This window comes from Penicillium brevicompactum, assembly GCF_028827555.1.
Source record: "Penicillium brevicompactum strain IBT 35665 chromosome Unknown utg000007l_segment0_segment0, whole genome shotgun sequence".
Classification (NCBI taxonomy): domain Eukaryota; kingdom Fungi; phylum Ascomycota; class Eurotiomycetes; order Eurotiales; family Aspergillaceae; genus Penicillium; species Penicillium brevicompactum.
Window position 1 is genome coordinate 1,309,452 of NW_026623210.1, and position 26,381 is coordinate 1,335,832.

The following is a 26,381-nucleotide window of genomic DNA, read 5'->3' on the forward strand; positions in this document are numbered from 1 at the left end:
CCAAAGAACAATCAGACAATCAGTGAAATGCATAGACGCCTATTATGGGTCGGGTATCAAAACCCATTTCGTATCGCGATTTTGATCGATCACCCTCATGTGGCGTGGACTCAGACCCTAGAATGATGTCCGACATCAGCATCACATTTGACTCTGAGGCACCACACATTCTGGAACGACTGCGTGGACATGGTCTTGATCCAAATCACAGAATTGTTGACGTCTGTCAGCTGACAGATTCAACTCGGTCCCGGACCAGGCTCTGGGACGATGATGGGCTCACAAACATGGTTGTGGATTATTGGCAGGACCAAGTATGATATTGATACCATACTCGAAAATGTACGGCTTGGTGGTCGTCGTTTCTCCGCATACACTGTCGGTCTCGTGACACTGCACACCTTTGCCACTCTTGTGGCCGAATGAGGTCACGCCCGTGATGCCACAACATCAAGCGTACAATTAAAAGCGAAATTGCTCCAAAGGCACCAGGAACAATCTCAGACATAATATGACACACACGCTCATTGTAGCCGCCTTATGGTATTATGTGTCATTGGGCTGCGTACCATGTCTTGCAAAACAGTGTTTATGGGCTTTGTTGTCGGTCCAGGCAGTGAAGTACACCATACGCCATATGCCATACGCCACCCTTGTGGTAGCCAAGGTGTACTCGCCTCGAGAATCAAAGTGATCGTGACGGTACATTCAGCCCTTGTTTCAAATCCTGTCGCAGTCGTCCACCAAGTCCTGAGTATGACATTCTTCAAATTCGGGTTGCAATGACGAGAGCGAGCCTGCCCTATTGAACCAAAGGTCGAAACGGGCATCGTGACATCACTGGTTTGTGATGACAGTCATCCAGAGGACTTGCACCAGTTTGTCTGTTGTGAATGCTAGGTGCCCAGCTCAAAGAGTTGCGGATGTTGTTGGTAATGTGCGCAAGTCTTGGTGATGCGCGATAACACGCCAGTCGCTGTAGTTGTCGACGTCGTGTCTTGAAACTCTCTGACATGGCGTAGAGACAATCGAATTACATGAAGGCAGATGGTGCGGTCGAAGAGGAGGCGATCAAATGATGAAACCTGGATGAGAACAAACGGTGCGGTTGTCGACGACCGGGCGAGGAAGCTGTGCTTTGGTAAAACTGACTGCCCTGAGAACCCTACCTTGGATGCCAGTATTCACCCAAGGTAGGTCAACTGACAATCGATGTGTCCAAGGTGCGCTGGAATCGAAGACGTGGCGTCCGGAAGATTGGTACAGTGGATGGGCGAGCAAAGGGGTCGTGTTGGTATCGGGGGTTGAAAGCGTGCGACGAGGCTCCTTTATGGACCAAACTGTCCAATGATCAGCTCAATGCTTGAGTTCGTGTCGCAGTCTCCATGAAGACTGTTCAAAAGAGGCGAGACGAACTTATGGTCTGGGGAAGGGAGGACGAACTTACCAAAACCTGACCACTTATAAACCTTTCCAAGCGCGAAAGGCATCTACCAACTGTGTCTTGAACAGCACGCAGAAGCCACTGATATAGCTCCAACACCAGCTCCAGCTTATCCAGGTCTACCGAGCCTCCTTCGTCGATTCCGATGTTCGAGACTCAGATCATTGCAAAAGTCAGAGGCGGAAGGCCCCGCGCTGGGTCACAGCCTCGCAGTGAGTCTTGTTAGTATAACAATCGTGACATCTAATTCCAAGCAAGATCCAGTGGAATAAGAAGCATTGTGGAGAGAACAACACTTGAAGACGGGGTATGGTTGGGGTGAGAGGTTGGGTTTCCAAATTGGATCTGAACACTCTCCTCTCCACGCTTACCATTCAACCTCTACCTGAGCAGAACAGCAAAATTCCAGAACAGCGAAGAAATGTTTTTTTACAAAAAAAAAATTGACCAAGCTCTTTTCTGAGCAACAGACGAATTTAGCCATTCCCGAGCTTCGCCGCTATTCATTGGCTGGTACTTTTCTCCGTTGCGGGTTCGAGGCGAGAGCTACTCGGTATTGCTCAGCTGGATTTAATTCAACCTTTGGCAAATTTGTCTTCATTGGACCTCTTTTCGCCTCTTTCTGGTCCAAAGATGAAACCGCCCTTGGTTGATATACCGGAAAAAGCACCCAGCCTTGGAAGTTGGTGCTGTGACGTGCCTAGATATCTAGCTTCTTTAACTTCTTCCATCGTGGGAATTCCTCTTTTTTTCTTTCGGTCTTCCCTGTGCTCCTCAACTATATCATAGATATTCCTTGTTATATGCCTGCACCCTTCAATTCACTCGGTGGGGGGTTGATTCGGAATCTCATATAGTAAGGCCGACCGCTTTAACCTCCCCCTCTCCACACCATTCTTCCGTTCCTTGTACTTTGTGCCTTCTTCATGGCTTGGTGACCCGATACATCAAACCTGGTTGTGTGATTGTCTGCTTGCTGATCTTTCATTCCTAATCTCGATTCCAGGCAAATTTGCTCCTCACACCAAGTCCTGGGACTACCGCCCTGTCAAGTCCGTACAACGTAAGAATACGCAACACGACAACCCATCAACATGGCAGATAATACTGCATCCAACGGCCATGGCCAACACAACGAGAGGCGGCAGAACACGTCCGCAACGACAGCAGGGAGGTAAGCTAGAAGCCCTGTGGCGTTCTGTTCACTCTGCTCATGCCTTTGATTGCTCCCTTCACTGCGAGTTTCCCTTCTCTTCCTGTTCCTGTTCTTCCCCCTCTTGCTCCTCGTATCTCTCTTTCACTCCTGCCACCTACCTTTCTTCTTGTGAATCCCTTCTCCATCCTCCTCGCCAACACCCATGCCAGCATTGTATGATCATCGAAAGCTGAGCCCGTACAGCCCCACCAAGGATGAGCCCCGCGCCAACAACTCGTACCGCCAGTCTGTTCAACCAGGACGGGACCTGCACTATTACCGCACCTTCCTAGAGGATCTGGTCGCGGTCGTGCGTGATCATGATGCCGACACCGTCTCCCGAATCGTGGCTCTCATCCGCTCTGGTGCGTCGAATGAAGAGATCTACCTCGCCATTCAACAACTCCAAGCCCACTGAACAGTTCCATGTGGAGCATGGATCTCACGTCGTCGTTCTCAAATTTTGGATGTTTCATCTTCAACCAGGGTCTTCGCGCTGCGGCGGCTGGTTTTGAGAGTTTGTCGGTGGTAGCTTTCATCGCGAAGCTGAATCAAATATCTTAATGCTATATTGATTCTTTTTCACTTGGATAGCTGGAAGAGTTCTAAAATTTTTCAGCTTTTTTGCTTCTTGCTTCACTCTTGATGTTGTCCCCTTCTCAAGGTTTGGCGGATTCTTGATGATCGTCAAGAATGAGAAAGAAAAAGCCAAGTGATGGCTGACAAACTGTACAAGACTGACAAACAGCTGATTGAGTGTCTTCAATTCGGAAAAAAAGTTGATGACGCTTCGGAAGTGTATATCCGGCGATTTTGTGGTAACTTTACCCTAGCGCTGTCAAAGATACGCATGTAACTTTCCATGGATTAGCGCTGGACGGAACGAGCCACTGCCTGATCGTGGCCCATGAAGAGAACAAACAGACAAGGTGGAGCAACGGAAACGCCATATGCCGCTGAAGGGCGAACAAGTCTTGGAGATCGTCACTCACGGCAAAGAATTCGACATCACTATGCACCTGATCCATTTACGCAGGCGGCGGCAGGGCATCACTGACCACATGGGTGGACCCAAATGATGCATGCCCGTGGAAGTGACGACCCGCCGATCTGTGCATGGCGGGCGTATGATCGAAGGGATGGGCAGGTGGAAAAAGAATACAAACTCCATGATAGGCGCACAAGCACGCGGGTGGCGGAGCTCGGGTCACCTCTTTTTTCTGTGTTCTGGTATCTCAGGAAAAAGCTTTCGTCGAATCATTCTGGGCAGTCAGGGAAGAAGCCGTCGTCATGCCTCTGCTCTTGACACAAAGACAAAAGAGATGAAGACGACGACTGTCAGTTCTTTTCTGCACCGGGCGTACTCCGTACTGCACCAAGACATTAGGGTAAAGTATTCTCAAAGGGGTCAAGCGGAATGAAACCCTGTGGGCTCACGGATTCTATCTCCGTGCGGTGTCCAGCAATAGAGGCCCAGGGAGTGGTGGATCACCACCCTGCATAGCTGTGCTCCATCAATTGGTTTTCTTTCAGTAGACTCAACTCTCCGTGTGAGCTCCAGCTTTCGAACGGATTTGACCATTTTTCATTTGGAGGAACAGATCTTCATCTGGGACGGCTGACGTACTTACCAGAATGAGACGGAGCAAAAGCATCTCTGCGTGATCAGCACACCACCTCCTGTCCAATACACCTCTCCACGAACCCCCTGACCGTTCCTGCGACCGCAACCTATATCCTCGCTAACTAGGCCACCCATATCGTATCCGTACCTCGTGAAATGGGTTATGATGGAGACGAAAGGAATTGCGTGTCCAATCGATGACCAGAACGACACAACTTTCACTTCGCCTCGAGTCACCTCGACACTGTCACGATGACCATGTCCTCACGGGACTTCGCTTTGATGGATTTGATTCGAATCCTTTTCTCGCCTCGATGGGATGAATCTGAGATGAGCAAGGGAAGTTGGAGAGAAGGTGACCGTACCACGTCGTGTCATCCTTGGCTGGCTGTAGTAGGAACAAGTCTGCTACTGTGAACATGGATTGGCACTCTTTGTGGATATTGCCATAATTCTAGGATGATACAGGTGAATCAAAGAATTGATAATGTGGAGCAAAGGTTGCGCCCTGAGCAAGAACACCGCCTCGTCTCCCCGTGACCGGCACCGAGACTACGGCAGCACACGCCTGGGCGTTCACATACAACATCTAGAGAAATTCAACATCCTCCAGCAAACGAAACTTCGATCCCATTTTCCCATATCCTCGATCCCTCTACAATCAGACCTTCGGCCAAACCCGACGTGTTGTTAGACCTGGTTCAATCTGGTTCGAGTCGACCATGGACCAGAAACCATCTTCCAACACTTGGACACTTCTCTAAGTCTGCTCCGCAGGGCCCACAAATATGCAGGAGAAACATACAACTGCAGATCTTAGTCGTAGCACGGTTGTGTTGGGAACTCGACTACTCGAATGCGCATGCTTCCGTGGTCGGTACTACAATCCCAGGCACCAGGGCGTCGGATTGGACTACAACGGTTTTGGATATGGTGCGAATTAATACATCCTCTTTGGATTTCACGCACCCTGGGTGATGGCTTGTCATGGCATATCGGTGTGCGAGTGGTCTCTTGTGTGTGTGGTTGGTGTCGTTTGAACGACCCGTAGCATTGCGTGTTTATTGAGATACCGAAATTAGAGGTTTTTCTTGCTTCGTTCATATGGCAATTGGGAGTGAACCGTCTCTAAAATCAGTGTCATTATTGCAACTTTGAAATGAGTGAACAATGTTTCTTGATCAGTGCGTGCACTATTCACTGTCTATCGAGTTACTTTGTACTCCGGATGGCTCGATTTTTGGTATGCATATATGCAGGCTTTGCCTCTTCCACTATCAGATTGAAAACTCTAAGAAACAAGTCGTTACAAGTACCAATTGGAAACAGCGTAAAAAATCCACATTGAAATGAGACGTAGGACACCAGTTTTCCTTCATTGCAGCATTTCTCGTCATGCTACATTACCCAGCCTATCGTGATCATGCTAAATTTTTGGTTTGCTATGTTTAAGGAGTGCAACGGCCAGTGTACCGAGGGTACAGAGAGCAGTCGCGGACGGTGTAACGAGCGCACAGCCAAGCGAGGAAACGCTCGAGACCGAGTCCGTAACCACCGTGGGGAGATGTGCCGTACCTATTTTTATGTGAGTAATTGGACATCAATTGGACGAAAAGGGAACTCGATCAAACTTACTTGCGCTGGTCAGTGTACCAGTAGTAGGGAGAAGGATCCATGCCCTCGTGCTTGTAGGCGCTCATCAACTCATCCCAGTCGTCCATTCTCATACTTCCACCGACGATCTCACCGACACCGGGCATGAGCACATCGACACTCTCGGTGACACGGCGGTCCTCGGGAGCCTTCTTCATGTAGAAGGCCTTGATCTCAGCAGGGAAGTGGGTAAGGAAAATGGGCTCGTTGATGATATCGGTCATGCGGCGCTCAGCAGCCTCGGCGATGTCGTCACCGAACTGGTGGGGCTGGCCCTCCTCGTTGGGGATCTCGTGCTCGATCAACCACTGGATAGCATCGTCGTACTTCATGCGGCGGAAGGGGCGCGAGGGCTTCTTGAAATCGGGGTTGAGCTGCTTGATGTAGCCAGCGATCTCGGGCTCAGCGAGAATCGAATCAATGACGCTGCAGATCATCTCCTCGAGGTGGTCAAGCAAATCAGTGAAAGTGATGAAGTCCAACTCGGCTTCGATGTGAGTGTACTCGGACAAGTGGCGACGGGTCAGCGACTTCTCCGCGCGGAATGACGGGCACACACAGTACACATCACCCAGCGAGGGGAGACATGTCTCCAGGTACAGCTGGGATGACTGTGTCAGGTAGGCGTTCTCGCCGTAGTAGTCGAATCCGAAGAGAGTGCTGCCACCCTCGACCTGGGTCTGCACCATAGCTGGGGGGTCACTTCAAGCATAGAGTGCTTTTCGAAGGCCGAGCGGAATGCTCTCAGGGTAGCAGATCTAACCTTCATAACTGAAGAAGATGTCTCACCACGCAAGACGAGGTGACGGTTGTCGTACAGAGTCTGCGGGTCAGCGTCCGGCGCCACACGGGTGGTGATAGCCTCCTTGTCGCCAGCGGCGCGACCGATGATCTCGAAGAAGTCGGCGTGCAGCTCGCGGTCGTTGGGAGCGTGCTGCTTGGGGGGCACGGAGCGCATCTCACCGTGAATAGACATGGAGGTCTCCAGGGTGAGGGTCATGATATCGTAAGTCTTGACCATGTCGCCGGTCAGGATACACTGGAGGTATCCGTAACCGTCAGTCAGAGTGATGAAAACGACATCTTTCTGGGCGCGCGCACGGTGGACACGGCCCAGAACGCGCACGCGGGTGCCCTTTTCAGACTCGGGCGAGCCCAGCTTGACGACGGCCGGGTCGGTGTTGTTCAGACGAATGCGCACCGGCTTTTCGAGCGAGGTATCTTCCTTAATGACGACCTTCTTGGCATCTTCAAGGACCTTCTGGCGCTTGTCGGCCTCGGCCTTCTCGCGGATAGCCAACTCATGTTCCTTAGCGGCCTTCTTCTTGCGCTGCTCCCAGAGGTTGTTGGCCTTCTTCATGGCCGACTTGGTCGCAGGCTTCCACTCCAGCTTGGCCGCGGGGTCGACATCCTCACCGGCTGCGTCGGTCTGGGACTTGCGCGTGAGGTACTCGATGCCTTCGGTGGTGGGGGGGTGTTCGAGGTAGGCGTGGACGAGAGTCTTGTAGGGGGCGGTTTCCGAGCCGTTGGCGGACTCGTCCTTGCCGACGTCCTCGTCGATGTAAATTTTGGTAGCCATTGTGTCTTGCAACTCAGTGAACGGGAGAGTTTCTGTGGACGGAAGATAATTAATATGGGCTACGCAGTGAGTCATACACCAGGAATGCACATGGTGAGAACAGAGATTAGGATGCAGGACTTCACTCACCCAATAAACCAGAGAAGCGAGCTCTTATCTCGTCCCAATTGCAAGTTGTTCAACGCAAGGAGGAATCGCACATTGAGGTGGAGGGGTAAATTTCCGATAGATGCGGATTTCCCCACGGGAGCCTCAGGCACCAATCTCGAAGCACTTGCAGTTACTTTTTATACTTGGGATGAACACAATGTTTTCCTTACTCCGTACTGACGTGGAAGATGTGGATAATTGTAGTGATAGTTTAGCTATCTTCATTCGTTGCTCTTTGATATGTTTTACATTTCCCCTGATCTTTTTCTTCTCGAAATAATCATCCAGATCAAGAACATACACTTTCAAATGCATAGGTTTCGGCAAATATCCATGAATTAGGCTGACTATTTAGCTCCGTATTCTGTGTCAAGGTCGTATATCAACATCTTCTTCGTAGTCATGCAGAGACTGTGTGAAAGCTTTAGTGTCGGGGCTAATCATCCCCAAATTGTACTCCGTATTATTGTCTCAAGTTCACTCGGCATGAACGCCTCTATATACGAGGTTACCTTGGACTACTCTATGAGAAGCATTTATACAAAATAGGGGTCCCAGGTGACGAGGTTCAAGATGTTTCAAACCATCAGACTAGTGCAGCTGCACTCCATTTTCTGCACCCCGTAGTACGGAGTACTTACATTGTGGTTTATTGTCGAAGATATGCCAGGGGGTCAATGGGCCTGATCCAGTTCTGCAGGAGCCACGGAACACCCCAAAAAGACCGACTTTATTTTTTTTGAACCTCGGAATGCGTGTAGTTCCTGGGGTTTAGTCCTCACTATTACTCTGTAACTCCGTACGGAGTTCCCTTAACTAAATCATACACTTGTATAAGATCAATTCAATTCAGTCAAGAGTAGAAATAGGAGTTATACTTCAGACATCGGGAAAATCGGGCCCCCTTAACCCACTTCGATATTCTGCCCCTTTTATCTTTTTTTTATGTTTTTCTCGACCTTACCTGGACTCACTTCCTTGCCTGTTTTCCTTTTGATTTCCTCATTTTCTTCGGGAATTATTGGCTTGTAAATCCTCCCCTAATTGTCTTCCCCCCAAATCCAATCTTATTTTGCCCCCCTTTTTTTTTGCGTCTTGTCCCCTTTTAGTTCCCACTTAGCCTCATTTAGCTAATGACTGTTTGTCCCCAGTCTGGAATCTTTCTCTTCTCTCTTTTTGCCTCTTGCTGCATGGCCCTGAGTCCAACATACATATGGGCATTCTCTAAGGCTAGGTTAGTCTCATTCCCCTGCTCCCTACACATTCCAATTGACTGAGCTTTTTTTTCAGACACGTCTCCATTTGAGAGCTTCTGATTCTTCTTCTTTTTTTCCCGTCTCTTGATATTTGAGGATCTCCTGAATGGTGATCTGATAATCCCTGTCCCTTTTTTTTACTTTTTTCCAAGAGCCTCGTCTGGTTAGGGTCTTTCCCCCAGCACAGGTCCTCTTTCAGGGTCAAGTAGACTTTCCTCGCCATGCAAACCTCGGATGTCTCCAACATCCCGAATAATTCGCGTCTAATTCACCCCAAATACGCGTTGAACGGCGACACTGGTTTCTCCCACGGGGCTTATCATAACAATCACCCCAACTCAGTTCAAGGATTCTCGGATCGAAACGCCCGTCGTGCCAATATTCCCAATATCAACACTGCCGCCGGCCAACCCTCCGATATGGCCTCCGGCTTCGATATGAACTACACCCCCCTGCTTCCCTCCCAGCTGCTGGTGGGCAGTCCTTTCCAACCCGGAACCCCTTCGGCCTTTGCCTCCCCTCAGTTCCAGAACTTCGGTGGTTTCCCGCAGGCCAATCCCAATGGACATGCTCAGAACAACCAAAACCACATGCACAGCCCAACCCAGGGATTACAGAACCACGGACTGTATGGAATGATGTCGCCTGATGGTATGGGACCCTCGCAGATGATGGGCGCGCCTCAGTCGCCCATCAACGGATTAGGGGGTATGGGCAATGCGACTCTGGGCAGCCCCCAGGCTTCAGTGGCCCCTGGCATGCTCTCAGGGACCAGTCGCACGGTCTACCTCGGAAATATCCCGGCGGAAACCTCCGCTGAGGAGATTCTGAACCACGTGCGCAGTGGTCAGATCGAGTCGGTGCGCCTGCTCCCCGATAAGAACTGCGCTTTCATCTCGTTTTTGGATAGCAGCTCCGCCACTCACTTCCACTCCGACGCCATCTTGAAGAAGTTGGCGATCAAGGGAAATGATATCAAGGTAGGATGGGGCAAGCCTTCCCAGGTCCCCACCTCCGTTGCTCTGGCGGTCCAGCAGTCTGGCGCGTCGCGCAATGTTTACCTCGGCAACTTGGCCGAGGAGACGTCCGAGGACGATCTGCGCGAGGAGTTGGGCAAGTTTGGGTCCATTGATACCGTGAAGATTGTCAAGGAGAAAGCGATTGGCTTCGTCCATTTCCTGTCAATTAGTAACGCCATGAAGGCTGTCACTCAGCTTCCTCAGGAACCCCAATGGCAAGCTCCGAAGCGTGTCTTTTACGGAAAGGACCGTTGTGCCTATGTCTCCAAGACTCAGCAGCAAAATGCTGCTCAGTTCCTGGGAATCGCACCGGGATATGCGCACGTGCTCAACACAGCTGATCGTGACCTGATCTCGAACGCGCTTGCACAACAGTCTGTCGCCGCGGCTGCCGTGGCTACAACCGCGGGCGGTGTCAACAACCTTGGTAACCGCACCATATACCTTGGAAACATCCACCCCGAGACCACTATTGAAGAGATCTGCAATGTTGTTCGCGGGGGCTTGCTCCACCATATTAGATATATCCCCGATAAGCACATCTGCTTCGTCACTTTCATCGATCCCACCTCGGCTGCCTCTTTCTATGCACTGAGCAACCTGCAGGGTCTGATGATCCACAACCGACGACTTAAGATTGGCTGGGGTAAGCACTCTGGTCCTCTGCCGCCTGCTATTGCTTTGGCGGTCAGCGGCGGTGCGTCGCGCAATGTATACATTGGCAACCTGGACGAGGCCTGGACGGAGGAACGTTTGCGCCAGGACTTCTCGGAGTACGGTGAGATCGAGCTGGTCAACACCTTGCGTGAGAAGAGCTGCGCTTTCGTCAACTTCACCAACATTGCCAATGCTATCAAGGCAATTGAAGGTATGCGCAACCGGGAGGATTACCGTCGCTTTAAGATCAACTTCGGCAAGGACCGCTGCGGAAACCCACCACGCCAGGCCGGAAACACCCAGCAGAACGGTCAGCAGGGCCGCAATGGATCAGGAATTGAAGGCCCTCAGTCCCCGTCCCCCGTACTGAATGGCTTCCAGCCAAACCTCAGCCACAACGGCTCCCAGCCCAGCCCAACTCGCCCGGCACTCTCCCCAGCCCCGGGTTCTACCGGCTCTCAAAATGGCCCGCAGCACCGCCACCCGCTGCAGACCGTGTCCTCTCCATCGGGCGTGCTGAATGTTGGCTCCAGCAACCCGCTTACTATGTACCTGAACCAGATGTCCCACCAGGGCCAGGATCAGGAGAACCACCTCAGTGATCCCATGCTTGCAGGCCTGCAAGCACAGCAAGCACCTCAGCAGCAGCTATATAACGGCGCCAGCAACGGCGACCTCTCGAACGGAAGTATGGATCCTCCCATGCACCCGCACAAGCCCACGAACAACAGCTACCTGAGCGTGGCCAACGGTCATGGCCACGCGCACCACTCAAGCACCAGCAGCCTCAGCGTTCCCCGTGCCTCGCACTCCCGCGCTGTCAGCTTGCCTTCGTTCTCTCAGGAGCCATTTGGCCCCGTCTCCGGTGCACCTAGCCACCCGCGCGCTGGTGGTGCCCACCAGCCCCAGCAGAGCTTCTCCAGCTTCTCCGGTCTGGGTGGCTTGAACCACTCTGGATTCGGCCTGGCTATCCAAAACGAAAACTCGCTGCCAGGGTGGGCTGAAGAGGAGATCGGAGCCAAATAATGCATGCTCCGATGAAGCTCATCTCGACTCATTCTCGGCGAAACTAATACCTTTTCGTTTCTTTTTCTTTTCTTTTCTTTATATCACATATAGTCCCTTCTTGATTGTCATGTCTTCATCCCCATCTTTTTGATTTCAATTCGTTTCTTGTATTGGTCATAATCTCCTTTTTTATTTTTTCCATTCCTTCTGACTCTGCCATTTACTCTCGAATATTTCTCTTTTTCTCCTATGCCTGTTTTGGATTTTTCCCACACCCCTTTGTCCGGACATATTCCGTTCGCCGATGATTTTATCCCCCTATTAATCCTTTTCATGCCCACCTTCTCCTTCTTTTACCATGTTGTATTGCTAGCTGGCTACGAGTCTCTTCCCTTTTATCCTTTTATTTCTTCTTTATTTTGATCTAGGGGCCGTGAGCAAACGGCTTGCTTCGCTGAATGATGCCACGGAGAGGATGAGTTGGATGAGTTGCGGTGATTTGTCTCGCCTCCATATACCATCCATACACTCGGGCATTGGTTGCCCTTCTTTACTTTGGCCTCTTGGTTCATACTTTTCCTTACGCCGTCGGGCCGATTGCACGGATGGTGTGGCCAATTGAACTACCCTGCCCTCTTGTCTCAGAATACTGATTCACAGAGATGGCCGGGGCTACAAATGTGTAATTAGTGGAAAGGTCCTGGGGAAAGAATGAAATGAGTCGATGAGAAAAATCTATTTCTTGTATGAACAAATTAGTCGGATATCCCTGAAGTACAATAAACATTTGTCCTGCAAATTCGTCTGCTAGATGTCTTTTTTCAAGAGCTACATTGCCTACCCTATGGTTCTTGACAACCGGCTCGACTGTGCCAAAGAGTGTGCCCACTGCAGTGTTGTTGCGTATAGTTCAAAGCATCACGTGACCGTCTATACCGGAAGTGACCCACATCAAATTGATGCTTCACCATCTTGTCCTCTTCCACCTCCCCACACAACCCCGGTGATTGCGGAGTTCTTACACATCCCAAAATGGCGCTCCCACCAGAGCAAATCAACATCAAACGTCGGCGCGAGGAAGAGCCCGTCGAGACTCTGTGTACGAAAGCTGTCCCCTTGTTTTCCCCCACGATATAAACCCCTCCGAAAAAATATATTCATTAGATATTCTCCCCTTTACATGGAATCTAGACCCCTAATGTATACACACATGAAAGCTAACATATCCTACAGTCATTCAATCAGCCGTGCATCAGACAAAGCGGCGCTTCACAGACTTTGTCTTCGAGCGAGTCGCATTAAAAGCCAGCCAGGTCACAGATGGATCACCAAGTCCGCCTCTACCAGCTCACCCCGCAGCGCAGCGGCTACTCCGTAGTCCCCGCTCAGTGAGCAGCTTACATGTAAACCGGCGAGCGCCAGCATCATCCACAGGCGTGCCCACAGTGCGTGCCACCTCTCCAGGGGCTGAATTCCGCGAAGCGCAGCGGATCGCAACAGCACGCAAAGAAGCCGAAGAAAAGCGCAAGCATGCGATCTACTCAGGTCCTTCTCCATTCTCCGACCTCCCAGTTCTTCCAAGCCCTGGATCCAATGCATCTGGTGCATCGAGGACGCGAAGCCCCGCACCGAGGGCAACATCGCCCACCCGCGCGCAGGCTCTTCGTCGCTTCCAGATCTCGCGTTCGAATCTTGGTTCTTTGAAGAGTACCGGGGGCGGAGTTCAGAAGAAGCGCGCTGGTGGGCCTGCGCCGGGTGTTGCTGTATTGGTCGAGCAGCTTCAGCGAAACCCCCATTCGCGCAAGGGTTCTATGGTCTCTGATATGATTGCCGAGGGGGAGACTCATTCCAGGGGTCTTTCTGCGTTGTCCAAAGAGCTTGTTGCTGACCCGGTAGCTTCGTCACCTACCAAGCCCCGCAAACGCCCTGTCGTCAACCAGGCTGAGAAAAGGTGGCGGGAACAGCGGAAGGGTTCGATATCAACTGCCAAACAGAACCTGTCTGATTCTATGGAGAAGTCTGCACAGATCCAAGATCGAAACTGGGATGAAGAGTCTGATCGCTTGGCACGCGAGTTCGAACAGGTCGCACTTGAGCTAGAGCAGGATCAAGAGCAGGATTACGGAATGGATCTTGATTCACGAGTCGGGACTAACCCACCGGCGCCTCAACCTCAGCCTGTGTTGACCTCTCTCCCGAAGACTCCGCTCAAGCACCAGCCACGACTGCCGAAGGAGCCCCGAGTCGTTCCATCGCCTGCGGCTCCGCAGGAAGTCAAAAGCGAGGAGGCTGTGGAGGAAGACGATGACGAGGACTATGTCTACGACGTGTATATCCGACGACCTATTTCGGAAACCGAGATGCTCAAGAATCCCCTGGCCGAGTACGAATCCGAGCAGCAGCAGAAGGTTATCGCGAAGGGACAGCCGGGTGTTGGTGTAATTGTGATCACTGCGGAGGATGAGCAGTATTGGGAGGACTTCGTCGAAGACGATGAGGAGGAATGGGATAGTGAAGACGCTGACTCTAATGGTATGTTACTCTTGGTTTTTGCTCATTGTGTCTACCATTTGGATATGAACTGACCTTTTTCAACTCCGTAGCCGAAAACAATCCTGCGAATGACTACCCCGATGAAGAAATCTCTTCTGATGACGATGAGTTTGATTTTGATGATTCTGCAAGTGAGGATGGAGGAGATGGGTACATGTCTCGTTGGCGCGGGCCGGTCGACTCTGATGATGAGTACTGATTTGGGCTCGCATTCTTTTCAAGGCTAGTACAGAGTAGACAGACCTGTGTTGTCTGATCCGCTGTTTCTTTATTTGCATAGGCGCTGGATTTTGCTTATACACCCGGCTGCTCAGGTGCCTTGATTTATTACAAATACATAGGTTTGATATTCGTTGTCTTCAAGTATACAAATTTAGTAAACATTTGGACAGATCCCTGGATGTTGGAAACAGTCAATTCTCGCCAATGGTTATCCCGAGGTCTGTCATACTGGGTTCATGGATAAGCCCTGTGTGGGCTGTTTCATTCGGACTGGAGCCTAGGCAGATGAATAACACAGGCAGTTTCTGGATCGCAAACGCCCATGCCGCGTCGTGATCCATGGATGTTTGTTTGACCCATGCACAAACCAAGCTAGCTGCAAGGTTAGCACACACCACCCCTGCAATGGTATCAATACAACGTAGTATAGAATAAACCAACATCCAACAAACAAATCTATTAGTCTGAAGGATTCTCCACCTAGTCGATCCTACAATGACCCAAAAAAGGATGCTGAAACAGGAAACAAACCACACCCATGTCCCATCCGATACAAGTGTGGGCAGCGGCAGCCAGTAGCAGAAAAAGCCGCAACCAACAGCGCCAACTCACAGCCATGCCACGACACCGTGTGATTTACAGTTCCCCATCGCTCCCCTCCTCCAAAGCCCCTCCCACACAAGACAAAGGCCCGCTCAGATCAGGATATTGGCGGGATATCTCCGTGAAACTATATTGACTCGACCGGACAAGATTTAAAGCTCCGATCTACCCCGAAACCAAGCTGGATATACGCATGAATCTACATTCTGAGGTCGAAATAGGAAGGACGTTGTATCTGCATCCACGTGGGATTGGAGATATGCTGCGTAATGCGGGGTAGCAGATGTCATTTTTGGCGGGTAGAGTCGGTTTGGCATAAACATCAGGTGAGAAAAAGGATCTTGCATCTTACAATCAGATATGATGACCGAAGGCTATTGGGTGGTGGACAGCACGACGTGATCTCACCACTTTAGTTCTTGGATTCGGAGCTGCCCCATCTAGCATCATGTCGCGATACCGAGCACTTTTCCCCTCCTCCAAGATTCCGAGGGATTTTTTGTGGATTACTCCGTACAAATTGGTCTTGATACATTTGAAACACTGCCGATCATTTGAAGACAAAACGGTTTAGTACTCTGACAAAGAGTGGAAGGGCTCGGCATTCGAACACTGCCCTACAAAAAGTGCCAAGACAAGGCTGCCAGCTGCAGAAACAACACGGCCTACAACCTAAAAAAAAGTCGAAAGACATTGGGCAAGGGCCATTGCGCGAGATGATTCGCATTGAAGATCAGGCTCCATGTTCTCCGGTTTGTAAGATAGGCCAAAAATACCGAAGATTACGCAATATACAGCAGTATCCACCTCGGCTACCCCGAGGGCTAGTTATCCATGGTTCTGCTAATACACAAATGACTCGGTTCTTGGGTGTTTCACTTTTTCCCAAGCTCTGAGGCTCTGCGCCAGTACCGTATTTTTCAGTTTGTAATAGATTACAATACACAGTCCGGAGTACTCAGTACTTGTTTTCCGTAGGGTTGTAGTTTGGCCCTGCACTTGACGGCCGAAGCAACGTTCTGACTCGTAAAACTGCAGAAATCAATTAAAATGGCGTCACTCCTGCACAGCCAACTTTCGATCCCTGAGAAACATGAAAAGGATTGTTGCCAAACGTAGTCAAGATGTGCGAGAGAGGACAGTACTACGAATCCACTATTCCTCGTATACCGAATGTTCAACGGGACGCCTAGTCAAATCGCCCAAATAGACTCAGATGCCTCCAATTTTCAAACTCGACAGAGTTAATAGTCGATCCACATTAAAGTGATATCAAACTTTTGCAATTGCCGATAGTCAGACCTGCCAGAGTCGGCTTGGCTGTACGGAGTACGGACTAACCTCCCCCCCAAAAAGCCATTATACTCTTGAAGACAACTCGTATTCCCCCAACTTAAACTTCGGTGAAACTTCGCCTGTCGTGAAGAACCACTTGTAGACATCCGTATTCATCCTGGACGAGGCACAGTGGTCGCATGTCAGACCGAAGCCTATCTACGCCCAGATACAACCTCGTCAGACTGCTACGTACCATCCACTGTGACTACAAGTATGAGTAGACCTTGTCTCATACTATAATCTCAATCCATCGCCAACAATTGAACATAGACACGCGCAGACTAGCCCATCCTAGGAGGTCCGTTCCCGAGGCTAGAGACCCGGGTCTCTGGCTTCGGTGTGATGTCGGCAGCATTAGCCTTTTGCCATTTCGTCAATGCCTCGGGAGTGATTGGCGTGGATGGGAAACACCTACAACTCGACTACCACATCGGTGTACACACCGATAGTTGTTGAGGTTGGCATGCGTTGGACGACTCCATTTGGGAGTAAGTGCGAGGTGCATGCATCTCATGATCGCCGCGGTCGCTCATGACCAGAAGTCGAGGAATTGAATATGTCGGTGAAATCATTTCGATTCAAATTCGACCAATAAGAAGCACTTCTAACTGTTGGTTTTCAATAATTTTTTACAATTTTTTTCCAAAAATGATTTCGATGGAAAAAGCACGAAGGATTCATGTCACACCCGACCCCCCTTCGCTCACCCCCAATGCCAAAGCCTTGCGGTGAGATTCTCAAAGCATTGTAAATTGTAGAATGAATGAACGCAGCCATTGTTTAACAGCTTAGCCTTCGATCGCCCGTGTAACAATTTCCTAGATCAGGCCGCCCGGGCAGATCGAAACCCACTGTGGAAATTTGATTCTGCAGCTTTCAAAACCTACAGAGTCCATATCCACATCTCAAATTGTGTAACCGTGGGTAATCTCAGAATATTCAGAAAGTCTGTCACTGCGTCTGACAATGGGTTTGTTCTCCACTATGGAGACTAGCCACTGTGCATATACGGGACCCCGTGCATGATATTTACGCTGCCCTATGAAATCTCACGGCGAGCCGGCTGTGTTTCTCCGGCAGTTAGTGGGCCTTTATTTTGATTAAGGTCCGATGGATACCAAAACGTACTGCACAGACCAGTGCGAAGAAGATCTCATCCCGTGCAGAGTCGAGCTGAAGAGTCGCAGATCCAAATCCATATTGATTCCTCGGAAATGCATATTCAAATCCAAAATCTCTGCAGTCTAGACGCGAAGGTAGTCCCACTGTATGTTTTGTGATCGTCTTGCACTTTCTCTACTTGGAACGCCTACAATAAGCGAGGTTTTGTATGACTCGTTTTATTCCGAACCAGTGGTCTTTTTGCTTCTCTTTTTTTTTAAAAAAAAAAAATGAAATTATGAAAAACAAATGAAGCTAGTGAGGGTGCAAAGAGGGAAAGATCGCCGAGCACACGAAAATAAGCACAACATTCGGTTCGGCAAGAAACGAATCGTCATGTAGAACCACGTGTTGTTAGTGCTTACCCCTTGCTGAGCCGGTCTGCATGGCCCACGGGGGTGGCTATGGCGAAGGATCACGATGTGTTCGTCCTGAGAAGTGAGGAATGACCTCTCAGCTGCCTCGGGAAGAACCCCACACGACTCAGCCAAGAGAGACGGGGCACGAACGAGGAAATACATCATATGTTGTGGACTGTACTCCGTCCGGAGTACGTGTACTCCATCTGGACTCCATTCCCCGAATACGAGTGAAGAAGATCCGCAAAATGGCGCCCAATAGTCCATGGTGGATTAGAGAGTTCCCAGACCATACGAGAAAAAATCCTAATATTCGTGGATATTATTCGACACGCGCGAGTCAAGGTTCACGGGCATTGGTCGCCTCGTATAATTTTTCAATGTTAAAAGATAAACCAAAGACCTGGCCAATGCAATATCGGCTGGAGAAATGTCTTATTGATTACCTCTGTCCCATATTCCTAAAGAGTTGCTAGGTGTGAAGTGCGGAGTACTCACTCCGAACTTAGCCCTACCATTATCCGCAAGTGTACTCCGTAATTACGGAGTCGCGTGTGATACAGCCAAACGCGATGTAATTTACGGTACGGTATACAATGATCTCATACCGCCTGGGTACTTTTCGCCGGGGTTTCTCATTCGCCGCTTCGCTTATCATTTCTTTGTGTTTTTCAAGTGCCGATCGATTCCTTCTGGAATCCGGAGTCTTCGAACAGGTCAATTCTCGCGTCTCTTTTTAAGTTCTCGTCTGGTCAGCTTTCTTTATTGCAAGCGTTGAAGGCTAACGGTGCCGAAAGCTCAGATCTCCTTCAGACAAAGGTGACAGCATGACCTGCCTCGCCCTAGGCTGAATGTGGGAAATGAAGAGAGGCACTAGTAGTTGATACTGTATATTGAGGCTGCTTGGCAATATCTTCTCACTCAATTCTTGAATTTGAGATGATTACGGAGTACACTGGGGCCACAGCACCTGGGTTGTAAGGGGTTGCACCTTGATGATTGTATGACGGAGCTTGCTGATTGGACTAGCGATTGGGTTACCCCATTTGGTAATTTAACTCCATGAAGACAGATGGGCAGTTGTGTATTACTCAGTACAGGTACTAGCACAGAGGGACTACACAAAGAGAGAAATCAAAATCGGGGGCGATGTGGCCCCCATCGTGCCATCTCGATTCAGTGGTTCATCGACGATGCGACTAAAGGTCGTGGGGTCCAAAAAGCGGAGGCATGATGTGTTCACCTCTTTCTGTATGTGTGCTGCAACGATTGCTTGTATGAGGTGTGTTTGATTTTTGATTTGCAACATACAAGTACTGTGCAGCTCTGTCTCAGTGGGTACGGGACTAACGAGTCAGTCGCTGCTAACGAAGTACAGTAAATGCAGAAATTCCTCATGTAGTACGGAGTACGGAGTACTGCCCCTGCTTATAAAATTGTGTCCTAGTGCAAGTTCCCAGGTAACCATGCGTAATCACTTATGCGACTTGAACATGTACAGCCGACTCGACACACAGGTTCTCAATTGTGAAATAAAGACTCGGCTCCGAGAAGCGGAGCTCGGTCCACAGAGCAGGGGCCACGAAGCAGCTCTTGAAGTGTGGCTGGATTTAGGAGGATCGCAATGCTTGAGTAAGACACGCCTCTCCCGCGGATCCAGGCAAGATCGCAAGATGTAAAGTTGCAAAGCCGGCGCCTGGCTTTTGCGGCTTTTGCGGCTTTTCCTTCCGGCGTCCAATAATTGCGGAATTACCGGGGTTCTCAGGGAGCGTTACATGCATACACCGTCAGGTGCTCGCCAATGCAGGACGCCCCAGTACGCAAGTTACCGGGATCTTCGGGCTATCTTAACTCAAACAAATATCACGTTTAATGTCTAAATCCCTCCAAAATAAACGTTGCCGCATTCCAAATACTCTGCATACACCCTACAGCTTGAGAATGTCATGCCACGCGTACCAGATCTGACAGCTCGGCGTAATTCGGGGGATCGACTCCGATCCAAGGTTCGCCAGGAATTGCCTGAGCCTCAAAGCCCGATCCATGGTTGAAGGGAAGCAATTTGGAATTTCCTCGCGTATATACGAAACTACTTAGTGTACCCGTCACTTATTGGAGTAACAGGCGCGAAATTCGGAATTAACCGTCGATTTTTCACTTCTTTTTCTTTGGTTCGTTGTGGGGGGTGGTTGTCCCGCGCCCCCTCTCGGGCTTCCCATTGCAAGTAACGGCCCTGCCCGCAAAACTGTGGGCTTCCCTGATCAGTGCGCAATGTTGCGCAGTGACTGCGCGTCTCCCGTCCAGGGTCCAGTCCAAGAGTAGAGAGGTCTTGTGGAGAAAATGAACAAGTCACCTCGAGACGGGAACATTCCGTTCCAGATTTGGGATATTGGATGATTCTCGGTCTCAGTCTAGATCTTCGTTGTTGGCCCCCAAATCCAAAGATCCATAGCTAATCTTGATCTCCGTTCTCCGTTCTCCGTACTCCGTAGTCCGTACGGGAGGAACAAGAACAAAGCTAGCAATGAACTAACTGAATACCGACATCTCCGATCAATGTAGCTTTTTGCGTGCTTTTGATAAGCGGCTATCGCTAACGCTTAGCTGCTAGTGTCTGTGACGACCATACGAAATAGAGGTTTAACATGGATTTGGAATCAAACCCTGCATAATGTAGATTTTGTGTAAAGTGACACAAAGGAAAGGAAGGGGGAACAGAAATGGTCATGGAATAGAATGACGATTTCGACACATCTCACCGATCTGCGCGGCTCAGACAAAGAGTCAAAAAACGGGAAAGTAGAAAAACAAAGAAAAGAAAAAGAAAAAGACCGAAACCGAAAACCCATGTAAGCGATGACATTGATTGGCTGGTGGGAAAGAAATTTTGGAATTAAGAACCAATCTACACAACGTTCTCTCCAAAATTAAAACTCAAAAATGACACCTTTTGGTTGGCCGTTAGATTGATGCCAATATGCACGGCATGACTCGCGGAGCAGGCAATTTCACTAATGCCTAATTATTTTACTCGTGTTCGATTGGAGTCAGTGAATGCGGGCGGTACTCCGTATGCAGAGTAAAAACAACACCATTGAAGCTATTCAAAAGTAATGGGAAAGGGAAATGTCTATATCAATACGGAAGTACAGAGTACTCTGATGACGGTATTGTAGACACGTGACTGAAATGGCCTGCGGCTACGCGACTGACGAACGCCAGGGATACCCCGATTGGGCTGGAGCGTCAAAGAATATCGAGCGGGGAGGGCTGGAATAGTGATCTGATCTGCACGGAATCGGGGCCCTCAGGGACTAGGATAATGACCGGTGAGGAGATTATTGCCAAGGGGTTTCGGAAGCAACGGGCCATACAGCGCGGGAAAGTGACGCCCTAGTTGAGCATGGGTTTGGCGCTTGCGCAAGTTGACTGCGCCGCACGAAGATACGATTCCGGTGTTGGTCACTGCTCGTCTTGGTATTTTTGGGAGCCTTTTTCTACTTTCTTTTTCTCGATAGTTGATTTTGTTTGATTCAATTTAGATCTTTTGTTTTCAACTTCTTCTCTTTTTTCAATCAACAAGATCAGCCCAGTCTCCTACAGTGTTGATTTTGATATATCCTGGACAGCTTGACTCGGAGTTTGCATCTGATCGTGCCCAATGTCCGTAAAGTACATTTGATACCTAAATTACCAGTGAAGAGAATCCAAGTGAAAACCGTTGGCAGCTGCAGATGACCGACGATCTACCTGGTCAAGGCGTAGATCGAGGGAAAATGGCGCATAGGGGGAAATTTTTTATCACGCGAGTGTACGGAGTAGAACCGCTATCGTGTAGGATATGAAAAGTGGGTACAGCTCGGCTGTATGATGGAGAGATTTTCAATATGCCACTGGACTACGGGAATCCCCTCTTTCTGTGCACCGGCTGCTGCCGACTAACGCTAGAGCTTGTTATTGGATCCCCGCGCATAAACTGGAGCTGGTTGGCGAAATTGAGGCCATCCATGGTTCGATTGAATCTCGGGGGCGACGAGCTGAAAGAGATACATGGATATCCCGGAGTACGGAGTATTGAGCCGCAAATTCAAGAGCAAAAGCTGTTTCGCGTCTCTTACCTCATACTTGTAATGCAACTTGAGATGCAGCGACAAATGCGTTGGCATTTTTCCTCTCTGCATCTGAGGCCAAATTGAGCCTGCATTAGCTCCTGGCGCTCATTCGTTCCGAAGTCCCAGGGCCATGGCGTACGTCGCAACAGATGACTTTTGCGTCTACCAATAGACGCCGCGCGTTTGTGTTGGTTTTTTAGTGCCTTTAGTGCCTTCTCTTGGATTTTCTTCTTCTTCTGCTTGTCCACGCTATTTCGTTCTAAGCAAATGGGGACCAAAATATTAATCAAAAAATAATAATACACAACGTCTGACTGTGTCTAGGCGGTTTATCCACTTCACATGAAGAACGGGTAGCGTAGTGCAAATGAAACATTCCATACTAAAACAGAAAATGCACGCGAGTTTTCTTCAATTGCCTGCCTTCGCTCTATTGGCTCACATACTTATGCTGCCGTCTCATTTGAGGACCTATCGTCTAACCGCTCATGCAGTGGCAGGGCTGCAGATGTCCTGTATAGGCATGAAGTAGGGCAACAAAAATTCTGGTTTTATCCCATGTACCTAGGTATCTTGCTTGTTATGGAACGATTTGGAATATCTCGCTCAACCTGACAATGAAGATTGAGGGATGCTCCTGTACCTCGACATCTATTCTCCGGCGTTCTTTGTTTGAATGCCATCTACTCATGTACTAGATGCTTCTCCAGTGCCTTACGGTCGAATTTGTCATAAACTTCGTCCGCGCTAAGGGTCGTAATAAAGAGGTCAAAGGTAAAAAAAACCAAGGTCGGTAATTTTCAATACCCCGTGGCCCCCATTTTTTCTCGTAAATGCATACGGAATACCTACAGAAGTGATCGGCCGAATTGTGTCATATTCAAGCTCCTTCAAAATTTGCCGCGAATGTTAAGACAAAGAGATCGTCCCCAAACCAGGTCGACGTCTATTTGACTCGGAGTAGACCGTTACAGATCGCCACTTATATCAATTTACCCAGTGGCAAATCGACTATCATGGGTGTAATTAAATACTAACTTGGAAAAATAGCACGTTAAAAAGTCCAGAACCATACGGAGGTTAATGCTGCTCTCCACCGGACGCATCCTGCCTGGTTCACCGATATGCTAATAATAATAATAATAAAATATGTCTCTGGGGGTGGAACCTCTTGAAAAAACCCCCCATCGGACTACCCCCCCCCCCTGTTACCTCCAAGGAGCCTTGTCATGTATCCGCGGTACACAACTATACAGGGGGCCAAAGGAGCAGGCAAATCGCACCCAACAGATTGACTTGGGAACTATTTTTTTTTTTTTTTTTTTTGGATTTATTTCCAATCCCAAAATTCTCATTTAAGACCCAGTGCTCCAGGTGATCTTCCTTTTCTTCTAGAGTTTCTGAGATCTATAAACCTTGCCCGTTACCCTCTATACTTTATCCTCTTACCTCCCGTACTCCGTGCCCTCCCTTGCTTATACGCATGTTACATCAGATCCATTGATCTGATATACTTACTCTTCACACCTCCACACCCTTCTCATTCGGCCTAAAGCACTTGGGGAAAATACTTCCAACCCCAGATTTGTCGATCAACTATAAATCTTAAAACGACACTTGATTCCATTTTCTTGACACATGCCCTCCAGAAAGGAACACTAAGAATCATACGACAATATCCCCTCACGACCAAAGCAAAATGAATATCGACGCTCTACTCAACCCAGGCGACGGGGACTCAGCATCTTCACAGCCCCAACGTGCCCCAATCTCCCAGCGTCACAGCTACCATGGACCTTCACCAAGCTTTCCTCCAAGTCCCAACTACTGGTACAACCAAGGCTATCACGACAACTCAGATGCACAATCTACCAATCAAAACTACCCCGGCCACTACCCCCAACAGCAGCAAGTCTTTGTTAGCTACAGTCACAACAACCAGCCACGAGGCAGCACGAGCACAAACAACAGCATGCCCCCTTCACCAGACCCTTACCAATCCCGTGAACGTTTCTCCAGCGTCTCCAGTGGTTCCTCTACGAACGGTGACCGCCGCCGCGCTCCCCGCCCCAAGTACGAGGAGGAGGAGATGTACTTCATCTGGTACCACCGCGTCGACCTGGGTCAGGAATGGAAGGATGTTCGCGAGGCTTTCAATCGCCAGTTCACCAACCGCCAGCGAAGTGGTTTCCAAGGCATCCAGTGCAAGTTCTACCGCTTCATCAAAGAGAAGAAGTGTCCGACTCTGCGGGAGCAGAGACGCTTGCGGGATGGGCTGTTCCTTCGCGAGGGGGCCTCTGCTGCGCTCGTTGACGACGCTAATGGGGCCCCCAGGTTCGGTGTGAGGGAGTACACTAAAGTCTGGTACCCTTGGATGCGGAAGGGTGATTCAGAGAGTGTACTGCCGCGCCGGTGATTTTAATGTCTACTGGATTTTCTTTCTCCATTTTTTTTTTTGTCTTCATCTCGTTGTTGAATTCTCATACGTCTTCGCGTGGGTCGGTCTTCGTCTTTTTGTTTAAAGATACCTCACTGGAGTTCTTTTTCTCAGTTCAGCGTGGGAGGTCTGTTGTCATTTTGTTCCGATCGTTATACCAGGCCTTGTCCGTCTCCAAAGAGGCTCCTGTCTTTTCTTCGTCATGTCTTTCTACCCGCCCTTTCCCTTTCTCTACATCAATTTGGAGCTATTCGTCTACAATGTACAGTGTGGAGCCATTCACGACAAATGTCAATGCTGTTTGAAAAAAATGTTGATCTAGATTTAGACACCAAGACTTAAAATGTAATCTGACATGTCACATCATGAATATGCGTCTCTGCAAGAGCATTCTCTACAAGAGCATTCTCTACATTCAATATAAAATGTACACTGTACGGAGTACGCACCACGGCATCTCATGATTGCTCACCGCACGGTATTCAGCACAAGATCAATTTCCGCTACGAAGTACTACCAACCCCTTACCTTCATTCCTGACTCGCCAACGCGCCCAAATGCATCCTTCAATGTAACAGCCCTGTGCAATGTGTTGTCATCGCCATCATGCCAGCCTCACCCCGGCCCCAGTTGGGAGGCGGAGGGGGAGGGCGCTACACCAACAACTGTCATAGAACCAGGGGGCTTACTACTTCGTACTCCGTACTCCGTACACACAGTCATACCACTACTTGTGAGGAGTACCCAGCTCTGACGACTTGGCCGCAAGGATAAGCACGAACCAACTAGTCTCCTACGAACCATTCCACCCGCAGTGGAGCAGAGCCCCTCCAAAAAACCAACACCAGGACAGACGCTACCCCCAAAGAAAAGAGCGTGTGCACAGCCATCTTCAGCTCGCAATCCCAACACTACCCCCTTTAGCCGCCCTCTCCCCGTGGCCCCTCCAGCCCTCTATGCTATTACGCGCCGGGGTCTGTCTCGGATAAGACCAAGCAAGGCAGAACAAGGCGTATGCCAACTCATTAAGGGATCCGACAGTAGGGCGGCATTCGGTTCGCTGTCGCAGTCTTATTTACACTGTTCAATTTCCGAGGGTGTTGGATCCCATTTGTCGACTGCATCGCTGCATCGGGCGGGACATCGATAGTTCACTACGGTTCAAACCGTAAGTATTCTCGTACGAGGTGATGGGGGCGGGTCACATTACCAGTGCTCTACGTACGCCGTAGCAAGGATGGCAGCCGCATCGATCAAAGTCCCCTGTCCAGTCTCTAATCTCAATTTGGAGATCGGGATTTCTTCGCCGACACCTCGATCATCCGCAGCATGATCTGCGTTATTAGTGCCTTTTACATGGCACTTGGGTTCGAGTGAGGTATCGAGAGAGGCGGGTGAAAGAACTAAAAAGAAAGATGGACAGATGATAAGGGGTAGAAATGACATGTCGCGCATCTCTATGGCATTTGATCTGCAAATCGAGTTTTCTTTTCTTTTTGTGAGTTCTCCATTCGCCTGTCTCGATGGAGAGACGGAGCATGATAAGTGCTAGTAACTAATACGGAGTACTTCGTGCTCCATACTATGTCGTTGACGACGCAGATTGACATCGAGGGCCAAAAAAATGAGGGGCCAGTTTTGTTCTTAGCGTGCTGTCGGGTTCGGGGAAGCAGCCGCGGGCTCCATAGTGGTCAGGTAGTTTTAGACGGGGTGATCCCGGGACTTGATCTCCGATCTCTCTCATGTCTTAGCCTCATCTTTTGGAGATTCGGGGGAAGGATTGATGTGGGGCGTACAAATCCGGTCTCAGAACGGTGAAGAATTGATCGGCAAGGGTATGAATATGATGACATGGTTAAACGAGCACCTGGGCAACACTCTCGAAGTACGGAACAACCGGCTGTGATATCCGATTATCAGGGGCAAAACAGGTGAGTTATACGATCTACTACATAATATTGTCGCACAGCGTAATATGTATAATGAGTACTCCGTACGGGAGTACGTAGAA

General features: G+C 49.5%; 6 protein-coding genes across 6 annotated transcripts; 5 read left to right on the plus strand and 1 right to left on the minus strand.

The window, feature by feature from the left end:
* Nucleotides 1-125: 125 nt before the first annotated feature.
* N7506_011257 (uncharacterized protein) lies at nucleotides 126-426 on the plus strand (the record flags this gene model as incomplete). Its single annotated transcript, XM_056960550.1, is given in 2 exon segments — nucleotides 126-221; nucleotides 238-426. 2 exon segments carry the CDS (start codon nucleotides 126-128, stop codon nucleotides 424-426), a joined length of 285 nt encoding a protein of 94 aa, XP_056806705.1.
* A 2,112-nt stretch (nucleotides 427-2,538) lies between these two features.
* On the plus strand, nucleotides 2,539-3,057 carry N7506_011258 (uncharacterized protein; the record flags this gene model as incomplete). Its single annotated transcript, XM_056960551.1, has 2 exons — nucleotides 2,539-2,618; nucleotides 2,844-3,057. 2 exons carry the CDS (start codon nucleotides 2,539-2,541, stop codon nucleotides 3,055-3,057), a joined length of 294 nt encoding a protein of 97 aa, XP_056806706.1.
* A 2,654-nt stretch (nucleotides 3,058-5,711) lies between these two features.
* On the minus strand, nucleotides 5,712-7,495 carry N7506_011259 (asparagine--tRNA ligase DED81; the record flags this gene model as incomplete). The annotated part of the gene is made up of 3 exons (XM_056960552.1): nucleotides 5,712-5,838; nucleotides 5,899-6,607; nucleotides 6,706-7,495. 3 exons carry the CDS (start codon nucleotides 7,493-7,495, stop codon nucleotides 5,712-5,714), a joined length of 1,626 nt encoding a protein of 541 aa, XP_056806707.1.
* A 1,627-nt stretch (nucleotides 7,496-9,122) lies between these two features.
* N7506_011260 (putative differentiation regulator (Nrd1)) lies at nucleotides 9,123-11,603 on the plus strand (the record flags this gene model as incomplete). The annotated part of the gene is made up of 1 exon (XM_056960553.1): nucleotides 9,123-11,603. The coding sequence occupies one exon, from the start codon at nucleotides 9,123-9,125 to the stop codon at nucleotides 11,601-11,603; it is 2,481 nt and encodes an 826-aa protein (XP_056806708.1).
* Nucleotides 11,604-12,617: 1,014 nt separating this feature from the next.
* Nucleotides 12,618-14,337, plus strand: N7506_011261 (Iwr1 domain-containing protein; the record flags this gene model as incomplete). The annotated part of the gene is made up of 3 exons (XM_056960554.1): nucleotides 12,618-12,684; nucleotides 12,819-14,117; nucleotides 14,189-14,337. 3 exons carry the CDS (start codon nucleotides 12,618-12,620, stop codon nucleotides 14,335-14,337), a joined length of 1,515 nt encoding a protein of 504 aa, XP_056806709.1.
* Nucleotides 14,338-23,632: 9,295 nt separating this feature from the next.
* Nucleotides 23,633-24,349, plus strand: N7506_011262 (uncharacterized protein; the record flags this gene model as incomplete). The annotated part of the gene is made up of 1 exon (XM_056960555.1): nucleotides 23,633-24,349. One exon carries the CDS (start codon nucleotides 23,633-23,635, stop codon nucleotides 24,347-24,349), a length of 717 nt encoding a protein of 238 aa, XP_056806710.1.
* Between the last annotated feature and the right edge of the window lie 2,032 nt (nucleotides 24,350-26,381).